Raw genomic sequence first — 19,543 nt, forward strand, 5'->3', positions numbered from 1 at the left:
GCACATTTTAACCGCGTGCACAATTTTTATATCATAATTTATACAAAATAAAAAAATTGAATTACGAAATTGCTGCCTGATAAGTTTCCTCTATCTTAGAAAAATAAGTTTCTAGATTGCAATGAATTTCGAAATTTGTCACCCAGAAATTTGACGGTGCACACTCTTGGTTATCTTTGTTTTACTTGGGAAGTTTATTTCTTCTACCGTTTCTCTGGCGGAGGTGCTTATCTACTTGCATAATATTTACGTAAAGATAGAAACTCGCGGAAGATTAAAGCCTTCGGCGTATAGCGCCGGTCGGGCCGCCGATGTAAAATTTCGCCTAAGAGTATTAGCGGTAGTAGCAGCTAAGATAGGCGCCGATGCTCCTTCTACCACGGCGCGACTCGTCTCGCGATATTTAACCTCAGTAATATCGAGCGAGGCTGTTTTATCCGACGCGCGCACGAAGCGAGAGAGAACGGCGACGTGACATTTTGTCGCTGCTGCACGGTCGAATCGATCGTCACGCTTGCCTTTGTTTGACTTAATTACCACAGTGATAGATCGGTAGATAGGCACCGCACGTCCGACCGTCGCGCGTCGCCGACAATCGAGCTCCAGCCAAGGGGGTGGCTCGAGCTCGGTTCGGCTGAGATTCCGTCGAAGCAGACTTGACACGAACGTTCGAGACTATCGAACATGGACAGTAGATTGATGGACCGATAAGAAGGAAACGATTTTATCATATACGTTATTAATATTTTATATTTTATTAGTTTATATTTGACATTTTCGTTGTTGTACAAAATGACATGGTCACCGTTACTGTCAACTTGCCATCTTTTTTCGATGAGAATTATGATGGAGAAAAAGATATTTGAATTTTGGAAAAAAAGTTTTATCTAAGGCAGTAACAAACTTTCCTTTTTTTAATGCAAATATGAGCTTAAAACATTTATCTTTATTTTTCAACATTTTCTTTTGCTAGGAACAACATTTACGTCTATACATAAAGTGACCCAGAGTTAACGGATCACCTTTCACCTATGGATTCTTTAAACAGTTTAAAATCGATCTTTCTTTAGCGCAAATGTCGACAGAGTTATCACTTATCAAGAAATTTAATATTGACTTTTGGCATTGAATATATTTATAATCTTGGAAGTACAAAACTCTTCTTCGTGCTTTTGAAATTTAAAAAGCAGATTTTATCTGTCTGTGCATCTTGGAAGACTCATTTTTTATTAAATTTATAATTAAAAATTTACTTATTTCTCGATAGTTTTTATGTAGGTAAAAAATGACTTGAAGTTAATTAGAGAATCTGCAAAGGAAAAGTGAGACGTAAGTCTGGAACAAAGTGCAGAGTAGAACGCAAATAATTTTTATAATCTTGAATGTAATCATTAAAACAAAAGTATATATTTTAAAATTTTAAATATATATACATATAGTAGATATATTTAATCTGAGAGAGGGAGAAAGAGATACACATTTAACTTTTATTTATATGGGGAAAAAGAAAAGTCTTGGAAGTCGAAATGGAACTTTTAAATTAAAATATTAACTTACAAGTTAAATAAGTTTTCCTTATTTTAAATTACATTGTGTTTTCTCCTTATTAAACTTTCTTACTAAACTGCAATATATAGATGTTTAATTTATTAAAAACTAGGTGAAAAGTGGAATATTTAAATGGATATTCCGAGGCCATCCTTTGTATCATACTAGAATATTTTATCTTTGCATGAATGACATCTAAAGCTTCTTATTACCGATACCGATGCAGTTCAATGTCGAATTATGACTACGTACTAGAGAAATTGCAAAGAATTCATTTACATTGTGACCGCTTTAGATCACGCGGAATAAATTACATTCGCTATTCGATCAGCATTAAGCTCTTTGCCGTTAAGAAGGTATCGATTGCGTAAAAATGTTCCAAGTAGAATAACCGTAGGATAGAGGTGGCGATGGGGCAGGTGGTGGTTCGCTAAGTAATGCCGGCCGCGCGTATAATAAGCCAATATAAATGCAAATGTCCGTGGGAGTAGGTATATATTTTGTATTTAGTGGCTTAAGTGAAATAACACGGCGAAATTATGTGGAGCTATATTATTAAAATAAAATTACGGTGCAAATAAAGGCCCGTTACCTACGTGTGAGACACGGCCTAATTGTATACATGCGTATACGCATTCGACTTACATATGAATTGTATTAAGACCTCGACCTCGTTTTGCTATTTTACAAAATATCTTTTCGTATTATTTTATCGTATTTATTACGCCGAATGCTCTGTCGATATTTTTATACTAAATGCATGAAATATCTTTAACATACCTATATATTTACGTTCACACAAGATTTGCCTCGAGAGGTAAAATTTTCGCTACCATTACAAAAATTGCCAAATTTTCTAAAAAATACATTTACGTTTATATGTTATAACTTATACATGTATATGCATATGCATTATTTATGCATATTATGCGTATATATTGAACAGAATAATATTTATATTAAATACGTATGAATACAAAATATATAAGTTTGGCCGTGCTCTCGAATGATAATAACGAAGCGCAAATTATTTATTTTGCAAATTTGAAACATCGTTTTCGTGGAAAGCAAGTAGCTTGAACGAGAAAAAGGAGGAAGAGAAAGAAACGGAGAAACGTGAAAGTAGAAAGTAACCAAAGTAACTGAACGAACGAAACTTTTCGTACAATGTTAGAAGTAACGATGCACGTCGTAGAATCGTGTTCGTAACAGACCGACCTCGTGTCTAACAATTGGAATCGACTCACGACTGTCCTATTGCATTTGTGTTTCCATTTGCACGCATGTCTCGATCTTTAACTGTACTACCAAGGTAGTTTTTATTTTTACCAGACAGTTGAGAATTGGAAAACCAATATCCTTGCGTTTCTTTTTAATCTTGAATAATACAAGAATAATTCACGAATAATGTGTTCGGGTTTACATCGTCGCACTCATTTTAAGTGATATATCCAAAATTACGGGACTATTGGAATATCGATGAGTATTTTATTTCATAAAAGACAGTCATTTTTATTTATTTCTAGAGAAATTATCTTTTTGATTGTATTATGTTTTCTGGCTCACATTTTGTATTAACTTATAGTAAATTGAGAATGCAACACTATATTCTTTTATCTGAAAAGTACGAAGGATATTGCACAGAAGACATTGTCTTTTAGATTTGGCTTTGTTTAATGATCGATTGCCGGTCACTGATTTTAATTACCGATTTAAAGTCGCTTGACAGTGAGTCGTAAATCGAAGTCTTGCGATCGCGTGTCCTGCTTTTAGCAACAGGGAGAGAGAGAGAGAGAGGGATCCACTGTCACGTGATGAAAATTAAACGAAATCGGAACGTAGCCCGATCGATCACCGACCAAACATTGATAGAGGAAGCAGAGTTGTCGATAAGCATCGACCAGCCAAGGAAATTGATTCGAGTCAATGCGGGCCGAGATTCGTAAGCCGCGAGCCGATATCAATATACGTTTCGAAAACGACTCGACTCGTCGAGGAGTCAATTTCGTTTATCCATGCCACGGTCGGGTCTTCATACTATCTGTACACGGTACATAGGGTGTTGCAAAACTAACAAACTGTGCTACTGACCATATAAATCGTACTAACTTTTCCCAAGGAATCTATAATTTTTCAATAATTATCGAGAGAACTGGAAAATAGGTCTTGACTATTTTCGACATATTCGATGAGGAAAGGTTGATTCTAAATTTGTATCATGAAATAGTGAAATTTTAAACTTCCGAGAGAACTTTGAATATTCAATTGAAAGTTAAGATTGTTATATATAATTCATTTTCGTGATCTGTATAAATATACTACGTATATAAGTTAGCTCTCACTATCGGTTCACAGCAAGGTTGAAAGAATTGTAATATGTCTTTAAGGATTTGCACAGTTGATTTACGAGTAGTTGAAAGTGCTTCCGGTGATCCTAGGACACCTTGTATATTTTTGAGGATCGATCCTTATCTGCATCAGTCGCGTGCCGATGAGAGGCGGTGACGATGCTCGGGAATAAGAAATTACGTTGTAAGAGCTGGCGCGTGCCAAACTCACCCTCCGCTATAAACCATAATTACAATACGTGTACATACATCTATGCATATGTATGTAGTAGGCAAAGTGCAATCGTAGCTTGGAAGTGCATCCATATGCATCGCGAGAACGTAAAGAACAACGCTGTCGAAATTAAAGTAACGTATACCGTCATGGAGGAAAATATGTTCGTCTTGCAAATGAGTTTAGAATGCTTTCTTGGATTTTACTTGATAATAATCAGGGTTGAATGATGGGTAGGATTATATTGTGTCTTATCACCTTCAGAGAATTGTATTCAACGGAGTAATCTTAGAACCGAGAAATCCGGATGGCTTTGTCAACCACAAACCCCGGCGTAAATAAACAGTTGACGACAAACATTCATAGTGATTGTCCACTGATTTTAATCAAATATAGTGTAAAGTAATACACATATTTAGTTGTAAAATCAAACTCGATGATTTTACTACCATAACGTACACACACGAGAAAATATATACATATAAGATCGATTATCTTAAATTATAGACAAAATTAATTTACATTTCGTTATTTTTCCAAAGAAAAAAATATAAGAATGTATGCATATAAATTATAAAAATTACAAATTTTAAGTATAAACTAATGTAAGCTGTATATATTGTTTATAGATTCTTTATTGTTAATTTAGGAATTAAAAGCCTGACGTATTTGATGCTATACGCAAATATCACTTAGTTCATTTGTACCCATATTTGAATTTAGTTCACGATGAAATTATCTCTTGATATTTAATCTTTCTGAACTTTAAAGATATTTCATTTTCAATAAGTTTATTTATACTAGACCTATTTCCAATAAATGATTTAACAGAATTTTACAGGAATGGAAAATTCCTGTTAGAAATCTGAAATAAACTACAGATTCTTCTCTAATTTACAATAAGTATATATATATGTATATATATATATATATTATTGTGAACTAGATTCAAATATCTTTTGGGTATAAATGAACCGAATGATATTTGCGTATACCAACAATTATTACGAACGTTTGTCGTTAATTGCTTATCTACGCCGCAGTTTGTGATTGACAAAGCCATTTGGATTCCTCGGTTCTGAGATCGCTCCTTTGAATACAAATCTCTAATGATACAAGAATTATCTTCTTGATAAAAGAAATAAAGAATCTTTTGAATTCAATGAACTCCAAAGAAATTATTGGTTGACTGATCGCTCTAAAATTCAATCAAATATAAATCCACTCACTGTTTCATATATGCGCGTATAAATACTTTATATGTACTGCATTTCTGTGAAAAATTGATTCATAAAATGCATCCTATTGGAATTAATACAAATTGACCGCTAAAAACGAAAAAGTAACGCGAGTTAGCGCGCTTTAAAATCTACCAAACACAAGTAGAGAAAGTACTCTTGTTTCATCAGTGTAACGATATTCATGCGAATTAATAATGCAAAATAATGTTGAATATTGAAAAGTTTCTTGACTGAATTATGAGATCATTTATTTGTTAATTTCGTCAGGAATGAAAAAAGTAATAAACAAAATTGTTTGTAAACCGTTGTGGCAAGTCAGGCAAGAGTAGTATATAATACAAATGTAATTTTTAATATAAATATTACTATGAAAGAATAAATATATTTGTATTTTGAAGATTAAAAGTGAGATTAAAATTTGTTTGTAATGAAGAGTCAAGAAGTACATATGTATAAATAATGAAATATAAGAAAAAAATAAGTATATCTTTTTCGTATTATAATTGTATATTTTTATAACACTATTTAGCTGCTAAATTTAATCTTCCTTGCATTATAAACATCAACATAAATATATAATAATATTTAATTTATAGAGAGGTGTCATTAGAAAAGACAATTTTTGATATATTATACATATATTGCGATGACGACATCCAAGTATACTCACATAAAATACGAGTAAAGTAATTTTTCATTGAAAGATGACGTTTTTCTGCACATATAAATCTGTTTCCTTCGAAAACAATAAATTTGATCTGAAACGTGGCATGGGATCTACTATTAAAAGGACTGAAAATTCTGCTAAGCCATCGAGTTGCAGAAAGCCGATTGGAACTCGAGGAATTTCTCTGCTTACTGTTCGTGATTTTTTTTTATTACTATTGTAAAGTGAAACGCATTGTGCCAAGCTATGCAAAAAAATAGCTATTTCTTCTACTGGTGACAGTCATATGCATTGCAAGTAGGATTATTCTTAAGCTCTTATAGATCTCAACGACAGTCTGCTTCCGCTCTTACGAATATAGAGAGCAGATCAGTGTCGAACGAGAATGCTATCCGACCCGATTAACGTATCGGAAAACTCATCCACGCGATCTCACGTACTCGATGATACGGACTTTAAGCCTTTGCTATGGCGATTCCGAATGCCATTTGAATCCCACCTCTTTCATCTTTCTCATTCATGAATACATACCATTACATTTTGCGTTTCATGCATATCGAATTTTCATTATGCTAATTTCTAACGTCTGCTGGTTGCATTTTGCAAAAAAGATATTTTGTCGCCATGAATTAATTAAAAAGAACAATAAGAAATTAATAAATCGCGAATATGTATATACGTATTTATTTAGTTATGTATATAACTTATTTTCTTGCGAAAATAAAATTTCATAAGTACGATAACGTTTTAGAGAGAATGTAATTTTAGTTAATCTTTTTTACTTGATGACAATTACAACTGTACTAACAGTCGGTGAAAAAACTGCATGATAATTTATTCACAAAGATTTATGTCTCTGGAATTCTAAATAGAAAATCGTGAAGAGGATTTTGTAAAGAATTTTTACTCTTGCAGAATCATTGAAATCATATCGATACACAAAAGTTCGTAGAGCGCTCCTACTCTCTTGTCCTTCTTATCTTCCCTGTTCCCGGCACATACCGTGATGCGGTCGCATACGTAAGTGAAAAAACATAACGCGGAATATGTAGGGGAAGAAACGCTCTGTCGACTGTGCGTGAAGGGGTTCGGATACGGTGGTCGTAGGAAGAAAGGGTCGTGAAACGGTGTGGAGTGTCGATGGTAGTCTGCAATGAGATAGAAAGTGGGGGGGGGGGGGAGATAAAGAGACGGGGGTGGAGAATCGAGTGAAGAGCCGCCGCTGCTGCTACCACAAAGTAGGCGCGGCGCTTTATCGTCGACTAAAGGCTAAGAGACGCTCTACCTTTCAGTCTTTTACACATGCTTCCTGGATATCTTCTCTGCATACACTTGCTACACATTCTCTCTCTCTCTCTCTCTTCATCTCTAACCCCCTTCGCTTATCGTAACAAGTTCTTCTGTCGACGAGATGCAGCCGATGCGTTGTCGTTATATCACGTTCCCGCTGCAGATACCGTCGTAGATTCCACGGAGTGTCCCGGACTTATTCAGCCACCTTTTATCTACTCTACCGGATCATTTGATTAGTTTGGAGTCGACCTGAACAAAGGGATTAAAAAAAGACGCTAGAGTAGCTTTTTAGCTTAAGCGATCGAGAATCAAGTTTCTCTGAAAATAAAGCTTAAAGATGCAAATAGTGAAGCTTCAACTTTATTCTCGATTCTGAATGGAATTATTTTAACAGGCTTGCAATTTTCAACAATGAGTTACGTCTGACGCTGATAAGAATCTACGAGAATGACGAATTTGATGAGACAAAAAGATTATTTTAATTGACCTAGAGGTCTACGAAATGTAGCTCGACAGTTTCGGCATAATCCGCATATCACTGATATAAATGTGCGTATGTAAAGTTATACATGTGCGAATAATGTGTACACGAGTGGTTTAATCGCGAACGTAATAGGAAGATCGTAGCCTGATGTGCCAAGTCCGACGTGCATTATGATTCAGATGCGTGATTGATCGGTTCAACGAGAACATCTTTTCTGTAAATACTTTATTGGAAATCGATACTCATACGGAAAACATTGCTCGTTATTAATTCACATCTGTTAGATATTTGTTTACATTACATAGATAAGTCACAACCAATTTTAAATAAGGAAACATACTATATGTATAGTTTAGTCAATTTTTTTCTCTAATGCTTATCACAACCGTGAATTACGTGTTAAGTTATCATGATTTTGAAGATATAAGAATATCATATCTTTCTGACAATTTTTTTCAATTATTTCTCTGTTACGAAGATCTAACGAAATGTCTCTGTTTGTTACAGGTGAGGTGATTGGCCAGCGGTTTCTGGGCAATGAAAGCCACGTGGAGCACTTCAAGCTTCTAGAACGTGCGACAACCTCTATCCTGATTGGTGCCAGGTAATTGTTACGTGATTCGATTCTTCGTCGTCCCCTCGTGCCGCTCGTAGGGGCTTACATAAATGAGATAGTCATCGGCTAGACTCCGCTCATTGGTGCCACGAGCCCCAAGTGGCCGGCGGGCCGAGTCATTCATTCGATTACGCATCAGCAGCGGGTGACGCAGCATCACGCGTATTAGTAGCAAACAGAGATGCGGTTTACGCGCAACGTGCACTATTCATTTGTATTCAAAGGCGAGAGACAGCATGCGGCATACCGAGTTGAACCAGACCGCTCTCCGACTATGAATTCTTGCACAACCTTCAGTTTGAATTTAATGAAGCTTTAATGGGATAATACTGTTTTTTACCGGCCTTTTAATTTTCTGTATTATTCATCTCGTTGAATAAGTCTCCAAGTAAAATTTCGTTGAAGATTACTCGACGTTAAATGCAGAATGTCATTTTATTACTTTTAACGTTTCCTTTTGAAAAAAAGACCTTCATTTTTAGTTGCTTATAATTTAGATATGCTATATCGTTCTCTTGACCTTCTCGTTAAAAAAAAAGTCTGTTTCAAATTGGTCAAAGAACTCGTAGAGGGAAAGTGGGTTTGAGACATCTTGTTATCCGCAAGCGATTGAATCGATAGGAGACACAAAGGGAAAGATAGTTCGCATTCAAAATTTTATTTCGTATTTCAAAGAGCGGCGTTTCGCCATTTTAATTGCGCACGTAGACGTACGAAAAAAAAACACTTTTCTATTTAATATTATTTTATCAAGCTGCTCCAGTTACGCTGCTAAAGCGATGGGCTGGGGATCAATAGCGTATCTCTTTGCGGAATCTGATACAAATACATTGGCTAATGGAAATTTGATACGGATCAAAAAATAATTTAATTTTTTCCCGGTCGTGCTCTCCGCCGACAGTCCGCGCAACGTTCCTGAGTCGTAAAATCAATTACACCCGAGATACATAGCATGGATCTTTTTACGGTTCCAATTTTGTCTTTGCAGTTTTTCCGCTTGATTTATCTCCCGTGCTTCCATTCCTCCCGCACATGCAAAATTTAAAAGTCACCCGAAAACAGTTTTTACATTCGTCGAAGGAAAGCCCACAATTTATCTTTTAAATATATCGCGTTCTTTGTGCGTCACTCTTGCTGTTTCACTCATAATTGCCGATGCTTATTCGCGCTTCAATCCGAGTTGTCGACACGGAGACGCACGAAGCGCAGAGATTACAGGGACGATTTATGGGCAGGATTTAACGCTCCCGTTTCGTTTTGCAGGAACGCCATTTACAACATAAGTCTGCACGACCTAACGGAGATCGCCGACCAGGTGAGTACAACGCTAATATAACCGTTTCCAATATCTGCAGAGCTCGACAGAGAATGATTTAAATTGGAGGAGATGGAGAGATTTAGAACGGCCGCGCGTCTCTTTCATTCACTTTCCTCTGGGGTTATTTCGAAAATCATCGGTACCTTCTATAAAATTGAAAAAGTTGCCAACGATTTACCGTTACGCGAATCCCCGCGATTATCGCACCAATTAGTTCCACGGAACTACCGTATGTATGTACATATGTACGGAGTGCTTCTCAAGATAGCAGGTCAGAAGTCACAAAAGCGATATTGATCTCGGTAGCTCGCGAAACTACGAGAAATTGGCACTCAGGTGAACCCGCAGAAAGTAGAAGGGGGTTAGCGCGAACGACGGAGAATCTTGGTGGCGGCTTTCCGAGACGGCGCGGCGTAACGCAGCGAGAGAGGAGATCGATCTGAAACAGCCTCTCGGCCAATAACGCCCCCGCCTAGAATAGAATCGTAAAAGTCACCGTGCTCCGGCTTGCCCTTAAGGCTCGCGCCGTATCGCGACCGACCGCTACGATCGATTCCGATTTGAAGGATTTAGCCGTAATGGAAGCTAGCGGGAAAGAGGCTGTGAAACTTCGCCAATATCGCGATATCGGGTCGATGCAGTTTAGCTACTTTTCGAGAAAAAAACCTTTTCGGTTAAATTATCGTCTTTTTTTCTCCAATAATCTTTCGCCGGAGATAAACGAAGCCGATTTGATTCTCATGGCGAGTAAATGGAAGATTATTTCTTAGAATACACTTTCTAAAACGAAATTTTTTTATCCAGTGATTATTTTTGCATTATATAAATAAATAGATGCACGCTATTTTATAATGAAAATTATATTTCTCAAACGCTATACAGAGTCAATCACGAAGATTGATGCTTATTTGTGACTTTCTTTTTTCGTGGGAAATTATCTCTTTGCAGGCCGTACCAAAATTTATCTCCTGTATAATTCGAGAAATAATGGTATTAATATTTTCGCAATAAATTATTTGCGAATGAAAGAGAGAAAGATAGAGAAAGGGACAAATTTTTTCTCCCAAATAAATTTTCTCTCTAAAAGTACATGCGCATATATAGATGGCATAAATGTGTTTATAGAAACAAATAGATTAATTGTCAATTTACGATAACGTGATATCGATAAATGAAATCAGACGAATTGTGATTTATGTGAGATACCTCCGCGAAAATGTGAACGATACCGTTGAATCTACTCTTTCCATTCGCATTCATTTGCGCATATTTTCAGTATAGAAATGCTGACAGCTTCGTTTACGTTTATCGCGAGCGTAAAAAATTTGAATAAAAGATAATGATATATCGAGCATTACATCGGCAAACCAATTTACTGTAAATTGAAAAGGGAACGTAAAATTCAACATTAAATTGTTATGAGAGAAATTTGCATATCATAACAAGATATACTCGGAATGTACGATATATCCTCGTATCAGTATTGTCTACATGCGCAATATGTTAATCAATCGTGCGTAATTAAAAATCAATTAGAGAATATTAAATTATAGTTACGCATAACTGCGCCAATATCAAGAAAGGAGTCGGGATGAATAAATGCGCGCTCTCCATTACGGCTGAGCGCTTTATCGTAATTGCTAATTAAATTATGATTTTAATCACCGCTCGCTATTTGGAAATAATCATCATTCTTACGTAGTAAGTTGCCCTAGAATCTTGCTTATTATTGAACATTTCGAGTTTGGCATGCGTTAAATTGATATCTGCACTTTTGATTTGCATACACGCTCTTGGCAGAGCCAATATTCAGGATTAATAATAAACGATACGGACTAGTATAGCACGATAAGTTGTTCGATGCCGTATAATATCGCGGTTATCGAAGCTGCAATCTTTTTTTTTAACATAAAACGGGACCGGCCCTTTCGTTGTACTTTTATATTGCAATTATACATCGATTGTACTAAACAACCCACTAAATCGTCTCATCTAATTTTTAGTCAATTAGCTTCCCTTATCAGCATCTATTATTGTGCTTTTATACAGAACGTCCGCCACGAAGCACAGCGGCTTTTTGTGGCGACTATGGATTTATCGCCAATGTTTAACAAAATTTTTGCAATTTTTTATCTATTTCATAATAATGTCTTAAGCTTTGATATGTTCGAGAACTAGTTGGTTTTCAAAAGCTGAATAATGAAAATTGAAATAAAGATATAGACTTATGGCAGAATATAGTAAGCTGGAGTTAAATAGCCAAGCATTTGACGTGATTTCAAAAGCGTGACGGCACGCCGCGCTTGGAAGACTGCCATTTCGATAAACAACAATTTTGCCCGACGCGCGGAACGTCATTCGCGCAAGAAAGACGTTGTTGACATCGTAATCCCTCCATGAAAGTTTTCCGCGGAGCTAATTGAGTCTGCAGCCGCTCCCGGCTGGCGTCGCAAGTTTAGTCGCTTGAGTGCTGCGCCAGCTCGAACGAACGAGTGTTATTTCCGCCTACGATAAGATGAGATAATAGAAGATTCGATCTCTTTCAAAGAGAGCTTTCCTTGTGCCGAAGACGCGACTTTTGCAAAATTTGTATACTCGACTGACGAGACGCTCGATGAATCCGACGTCTTGTCACAACACACTTATCGTTGCCTGATTGAAAGGAAAAAAATTTACAACGATGATTTATCGTTGATGTTCTATTTCCAATCCTTATTTTGAAACAATTTGTCATAAAGGTTGTTGTCCTGAACGTTAATTAAATAGACCGGTAATTGTTGTGAATAATGTGTGTGATGAAAAATTAATTTCTACCAAATTGTCGTAAGCGAATAACACTTTAATGATCAGCGTTGATTGGACGAACGCGCGAAAATAGGAATTATTTTCTCACGTTGCGAAGTGACGTAAGAAAAGTACCTCGTCAACAGATAGATTCTACGGCGAGCAATTCGTTTCGCCGACGATATTTAATATTGCGAACTATAAATTTCGGGCAAAAGGGTTGGCACGCCTAATTTACGTGTATCTATAATTTATGTTCTACCGCGATAAAAGTTTTGGTATTAATGCGTAGCGATGGAAGTGTATACTATAAAGAAACTTGGATCATTTCGGAATAAAGGTTCAGAGCGTAAATTTATTCATGATTCATCTAACTTCACCGTACTTTTTTTTCCCCGCTCGTGATAGCCGTATCCCGAATGCCTGACTCGGCTAACAAATTTCAAACTAAACTAATACTTATCGGCTCCACTGATAGTGCATAATTTATGTCCGGTAGCTAATGCTTCCGACGCGGCTTCGCTCCTCGAATCAATATGACGTCTTATTCGCGATAGATGCGCCGATTTATTTATACGCAATCCTGTGAACGCGCTGCGTATGCGCACTGAGTTTTGCAGTATAAGAAAATGAGTGTTATATATTTTTTTTATAAGGATAGTCACGTAAATGCAGATGGGGATCGATACTCAAACGAAAAGGGAGAAAATTGAAAGAATTGAGATGAACCGATAACGCAGGTCGCGGAAACGCGCACATTTTTCGTATTCTTTGCTACTATTATTGTGGATGAAAATTTCGATGTATTAGTGCGAACGATTTGAAGCGAAATTGCAACGGCTGCAATTGTGAGTCGGAATAACCGAATATCTATTGAATCGTTCGGCTGTAAACGCGAGCACCAATACTAGTAAAAATTGAAATAACATATCTAAGGAAAAATGTTATAAAAGTACATTTGTATCTAGAGGTTTTGTATCTGTATAATTTTTCTTACGTGTGAATAACTAAAAGCCTACGGTTGACATTTTGTCAACGATTCGATTGAATAGCTGTCTTGAATGAAAAAACAGACATTTTTAGGCATCTCATATTAGGAGCTTATCTCACAATAGGGAATTGTCCTCTACCTATAATTTTCATCTGATAGTTACATACATATATTGATAACAATAAAAAACAAAATTTAGAGCGAAAATATATTTTGCACAAGTTGCATACTTAAAGCTTCATAAATCTATTTATTTGAATTTTGTACTTGAAAGAAAATTGTATATCCAATTGATTAAAAAGTATTAACAATGTTAGTACTTCTGAGAGTTAAAAGCTCTTAAATAATTTTTCTTGTATTACCGCGCAGGGTAGGAGAATAAAAATATTATAATATATGACAAAGAAAGATAATGAAGACATTATATGAAAATAATGTTGTGAAATAAACTATGCAGAGCAGTATGTGTAATAACACCCGAGCTATGTTATTTAGCATATTTCTATGAAAGCGGCTATAATGTTTCCGCTGACATTTTATTTCTCCGCAAAAATGGTTCTTCCGCGTGATTCTAGTATTTATGCGTCACGTTAAAAAACGTCCGCGACAAAACAATAAACGTTTTGGAAATTCTCGCTATTTGCACGATCTTTTTCAGGCACATCGAAATGGATACCGTTGCGCTTGTTCTTGTATAATCGCGCATGCAGTTTTACCTAAAAAAAATTTCAAAAACATTCGGAAACTTTTTGTTCACATGGAACATGCATGATATGTCGATAATACAAAATACCAAGGCTTTCTGATATCAACCCTCGATAGTAATATTTTAATTTGGGGCTGTGTGATTAGATATCAAAGAAAAAGTTGTTATTTTCTCTTAATCAATTACGATCGTTATTAATTAAATGTTTGATAAAATATAGAATTTGTGATCACCGAAAAGATATTTCACATGCAAACCGGCCATTCCATAATTAAGCTAAATATTCGCAATCCCTTGTAAATAATGTTATTATATAAAACATAAAGCATAATAAAATGCGATATTCTTAAAGATAACTAAAAGAATACATTTCTTTTGACAATAAAATGTTGGTTGTGATAACGTTAGTATACATATATGTATAATGATAGAATCGAACTAAATTAAACCGATTAATTTTTTTTTAGTTTAATAAGGCCATAACTCACCATGACGCACACATGCACACAATAATTCCCGTGTATATGCAGCTTATGTAATATATATACATATATACCAGTATTGTTCATATCCGGTTATTCGGGTATCCGAGGAAATACCCAAGCACCGCGCGGTCATTCTCGCTATTACGCACAGTAAATCAATTTAGGTACGCGTTGATTATTTATATGAGCTTACCATGCCAACAATGTAACATATCAACGTAAAATGACCTCAGGAACCACGGAGCGTGACGATGTCAAATATATCGAAAATCGATTAAATCGAACTCGTGACTTCGGTTACCCGAGTATGAACTTGAATAACGGGTACTTGGCGTCTGAATATAGAAAATATCCTGTTGACACATCGATGACACTATTGTCCATTGACACTTATATAATATATAATTTTGCAAAAAAAAAGTTGTAATTATGATAATATCTTTCAGTCATAAATTTAGAATTTCTCTACTTGTGTAATAATCCTTCACAATTAATATTCATTGCATTCATTAATTGTCTACATAAATTAGAAAGTGGGAAAGGCGGTTCTAATTATCATAATAATTCTAATAAAATATCAATTTCTGAATGGCTACGATAATATTCCGGCAAAATATAAATAATAAATAGTGTAATAATAACTTGCTTTTTCTTATCAAGATAAATTAAATGGACCTCTCTGACGCACGAATCTGTAGTTATTTAATTATCTCGGACTGAACACACGCACACACACACACACACACGAGATTTATGAGATTGTGAAAAGCGTTTATTTGATGTTCTTTATATCATTCAATTAAATTTCCTTCCTCCTGGATAAGACAAATATAAAACTATCGTTCCTGCACTGTCTTTTTTTATTTCTCGAGATAACGTTTTTTGGTCATTTTAACTTTCACGTATTCATCATTGTGCTGCCATGTATTCTGAGGGTTAAGCGTTTCTGCCATTAGCGCAAACTGTTTTTGGTATGTGCAGCCTAATGCAGCTCGCGCCACGTTGCAAAGTCGACCAACTGCAGTCTCTCTCTCTCCCCCTTCTCTTTCTTTTCTCCTCTTCTCTCTGTCTTCCACTGTTTCTGTCTCTTTATGTATCTCACGCCGCTTCTCTCGTAATCGACTAGAGTGAGAGAGGCAGCGGCGCAGAGTAGATCCGAAGTGCTGAGAGTGAGAGGCGGCTCTGACCGGTCATTCACTCGGGGATGGTCGCGTAAAAACTTGCCGCTCTACCTTCTACACGCTTCTCGACCGTGTGTACTTTATGCCCGCACACGGGCATATCCTACGTGCACGTCCCACTACAGTGGCGAGGCGGACGTACGGAGAGGCAGTAGGAAGAAAGTGGAGACAGACAGATGCGTAGCGGGCCGGTCGTTCGCTCGCTCGAAGCATCCGTGCGCATTTCGACCTGCGACAAATCGTCCCGCTCGAATTGCAATGTCGAACCCGCGGGTCTGGCCGGCCCGACTTGCTTCCCCGTACGTCCAGCGTACCGTCTGGCGGCTCTTGATGGCCGCTGATAAAAAATGCGCCCGGATACCGTAAGAAGCGGCTGGGATGCGCTTGCATCCGCGGGGAATACACCGTTAACCCATTAAGAGCCGTAATCACGACACAAAGAATTTTAGGACTTAGGCCGTAATCAATTTTGCATTTTTCCAACTTTCCGAATTGGTACCAAGGTCACTGAATAATAACTCTTACTGCGATATTATACGGTACATACATCTAAATAATAGCCTTCACTTTTCAAGTTTCAAAAGAGAATTATTTATTGCTAAAATTTTTTTATTCGTGATGAAATTCTGCTTGAGAAATGAAATGTCGACTGTTAATGGATTAACCGTGCTACTTTTTCCTCTTTTATATAACTCTGAAATTGTGCAATGATTTATAATGATTTGCTGCTCGTAGTGTTGATCTCAAAACCTTCTTTTATAACAGATTACTTTCATCATTAAGAGCGTGTAAACGCCAACTAATTAAACTACTTCCTCGTAATTGTATTATGATAAAAATAATTCATTTTTTATATGCAGTATTTTTATACTGGTCCTTTTTTATTTTATTAAAATTAATATGCAAACAACATTTTCATTTCTTTTCTTTTAATTAATTTCGAAATAGATGTGAAAACTTTTAAGAAATTACTTATACAAATATATTATTTTGGTAAACAGTAAAGAATTACAAGAGTATACTTTCGGAAAATTAATTATAATTACGTTTGCTTAATTATTTTGTAAAACGTTTTATTACATGAGATATGAAACCACTGATGTTTTAAAAGTGTTGTTTAAAACTAGCGTGGTTACAGCATTAAAATCTACATGTGAAAAGAATAAAATCGCACTATGTTACAATGCGTGTACGTTATTATACGAATTATATTTGATCTTATTATATTATTTAGGGAATTGTACATTTACAAGCACCGCGATACTCGAAACAAAATTTATTAACATTTTGAAATAAAGTTCTGAAAGTTTAAAACTTTCTTCATTTTACGATTTTCTGCGGATGGTAGTTTTATATAGATTCCGGACTTAACTGGACTTCCTATCAACTGTGATTTTTTCCTTTTACCAATTTCAGATCAATTTTTCTTCATCATAAAAATTTAATGCGTCATCTCCCGTATAACTTTTTAATCTCTGATATTAGATATTTCATTAATTTGAAATTAAATTTGATTAAAGTAAAAACTGTTTGAAACCGCCCGAAGAACGAGACCTTACTATATGTTAATAACTCGGAAAATATAGTTTGCGAAAAGTTTTCTCTCGATCGTTTATCTCGAAAGTCGTGCCTCGATATCCTCGTGTAGAATAAAATTGACTTGTAAACACATCCACAGTTGAATGAAAGCGTGACAAGTCCGAGGCGCTACATATATTGCAGAGGGTGACGTTGAGTGACGTTTACATAAAACAAATTTAACCTGATGCACAATTAAGAAGTTGTCGACCATCGTCGGAATTGTACGCGACCCGCGCTAATTGTTCCTCCCCAGTGATATCGACGTTATTCAAATTAATCAAAGTAACTATTACGTCGGCGGGTAGCAGCGCTGCGACTATTAATTGGGCGGCTTTTTGTTCGTTAGGTAACCGTCGCAATTTGCCAACGTTATTCGTATTGTCGGTCATTAAATTCGCCGCGCGCATACACGCTGTAACTACTTGGGAATCGGCGGGGCAAGAAATTCGTCTTCGCCGCATAGTTCTTTCTTGCTCTTTACGTATCTATAAATTCTACGGTTGCTTCATGGTAAAAAGCTAGATAGCCCCTCGTGCGGTCAGTGAAACGGTAATTCACTATAAAATATTGACTTTCGGGAAATATAAAGCGAAGACATTATCACTGAAAGGCAATCTTGCCACACTGCTTCAACGACTAATCGAATTAAAATATAAAATGAGTTACTTAAAGACCAAACACTAAAATACATAAAAAGCAAAAGAGTAGGTAATAAAAGACGATATGAACTGTTTGGCACGTTTTACTTATTGACAATAGGAAGTTTCTTGCTAATCCAAGAGCACTGATTAATCAAAATTTTGATTGAATATTGTAGATAAATGTAACTATCGATTCCTACAATTTCTATATTTTGAACATACATGTTTAAATAGAAGCGTTGCATCGCGTCGCTTTTTAATGACAGAAAGAAATTTGGACGCGCACAAAAAGTTGGGATGGTCATGTAACTTTTCGGGGAGCCGTACGTCATATTTCTAAGAGGGAGTCACATAAAGGGCCGAAACACATTAGTGAGTTACAGTAAATTTCTGAGCGGGCCACCCAAACTTCCTTTTTCCCAACTAATAGCGACGAGTGGGCACACACAAGCTACAGGAGTAAATAGAACTCAGAAGAGTTTCCTGAACGAAAAAACGAGTTGAGAAACTCTGAAACGTATCATGCGGAAACATTTGCTTGGTGCAAAAGGTTTATCGTATTTGTCGAATAGAGTTGAAAACAGAATCACGCAGTTTCGAAGTAATCTTTCTTAATCAGAAGAGAAAACCATTGCCTTCAATACACTTTTTCCATTTAGCAAGAAGTTTTCCAATCCACTTCTTAAATAACTCAAATCAGTAACTTTATCCAAGACAAAGCTTAATAGAAAAACGGCGAGTCCTTTGTACTAATCTAATGAAAAATGCTCGAGGAATAGGTAGAATTACAATTTGCATTGAGTGTCGTTCGGTCCTGCAACGGAAGAATTTTAACGGAATTAAAATGATCCGTTCCACCTGTGGCGCTTACTGCAGCTAATGGCTGTTTCATAAAATTTAAAAGTTACAACTTTCGCGACGGTGAGTTACCGTCACGTCGGTAACAAACTGTAAGTCGGAACATTTCCCGTTTCATATAAAACCGTTTAAGTTTTTAAAAGTGTAAGGTCCACCTCTCGCACACTTCTGGGACACTTTTATTAGCACAACGACTAAATTAGTTTTGTAATCCGTAAGACACCGTAAGTTTGAGCTTGCACTCGAGACATTTGAAAGATTTAACAGTTGACTTCCTCCACGACAAACTGTTTAACAGCAAACTTTTTCCGCATATAACGTAATTATGTATAGATAATTTAAAATCCGCATAGTTTTTCATTTTCATCGCCGAGTATCTTTCGAATTAATCCTTAAAATGTATCAAAATAAGATCTGTAATCAAAGCGGATAAATGTAAAAAATGTTATTTGCAAATATTTTTGAAAAGGTTTTTTTGCATTTTTTAAATTACTCGTAATTGCAAAACTAAATTGTCTCTTAACATTCTTTTTAGAAAATAGATATATTTTATGATGATCAACGAACAAATATGTAAGAAATGCTAC

The 19,543-nt window shown here is 36.0% G+C and overlaps 1 protein-coding gene across 2 annotated transcripts in view; it reads left to right on the forward strand.

Moving 5' to 3' along the window:
* LOC105560356 (semaphorin-1A-like) overlaps positions 1-19,543 on the forward strand; it is a 219,804-nt gene that overhangs the window by 118,321 nt on the left and 81,940 nt on the right. For both annotated transcript variants that reach the window (XM_012009413.1, XM_012009414.1), the window contains exons 3-4: positions 8,303-8,399; positions 9,675-9,726. In XM_012009413.1, the coding sequence (XP_011864803.1) occupies positions 8,303-8,399; positions 9,675-9,726 (149 nt within the window). The remainder of the gene's footprint in view (positions 1-8,302; positions 8,400-9,674; positions 9,727-19,543) is intronic.

This window comes from Vollenhovia emeryi, unplaced genomic scaffold (assembly GCF_000949405.1).
Source record: "Vollenhovia emeryi isolate VEMERY1.0 unplaced genomic scaffold, V.emery_V1.0 DF939232.1, whole genome shotgun sequence".
NCBI lineage: Eukaryota > Metazoa > Arthropoda > Insecta > Hymenoptera > Formicidae > Vollenhovia > Vollenhovia emeryi.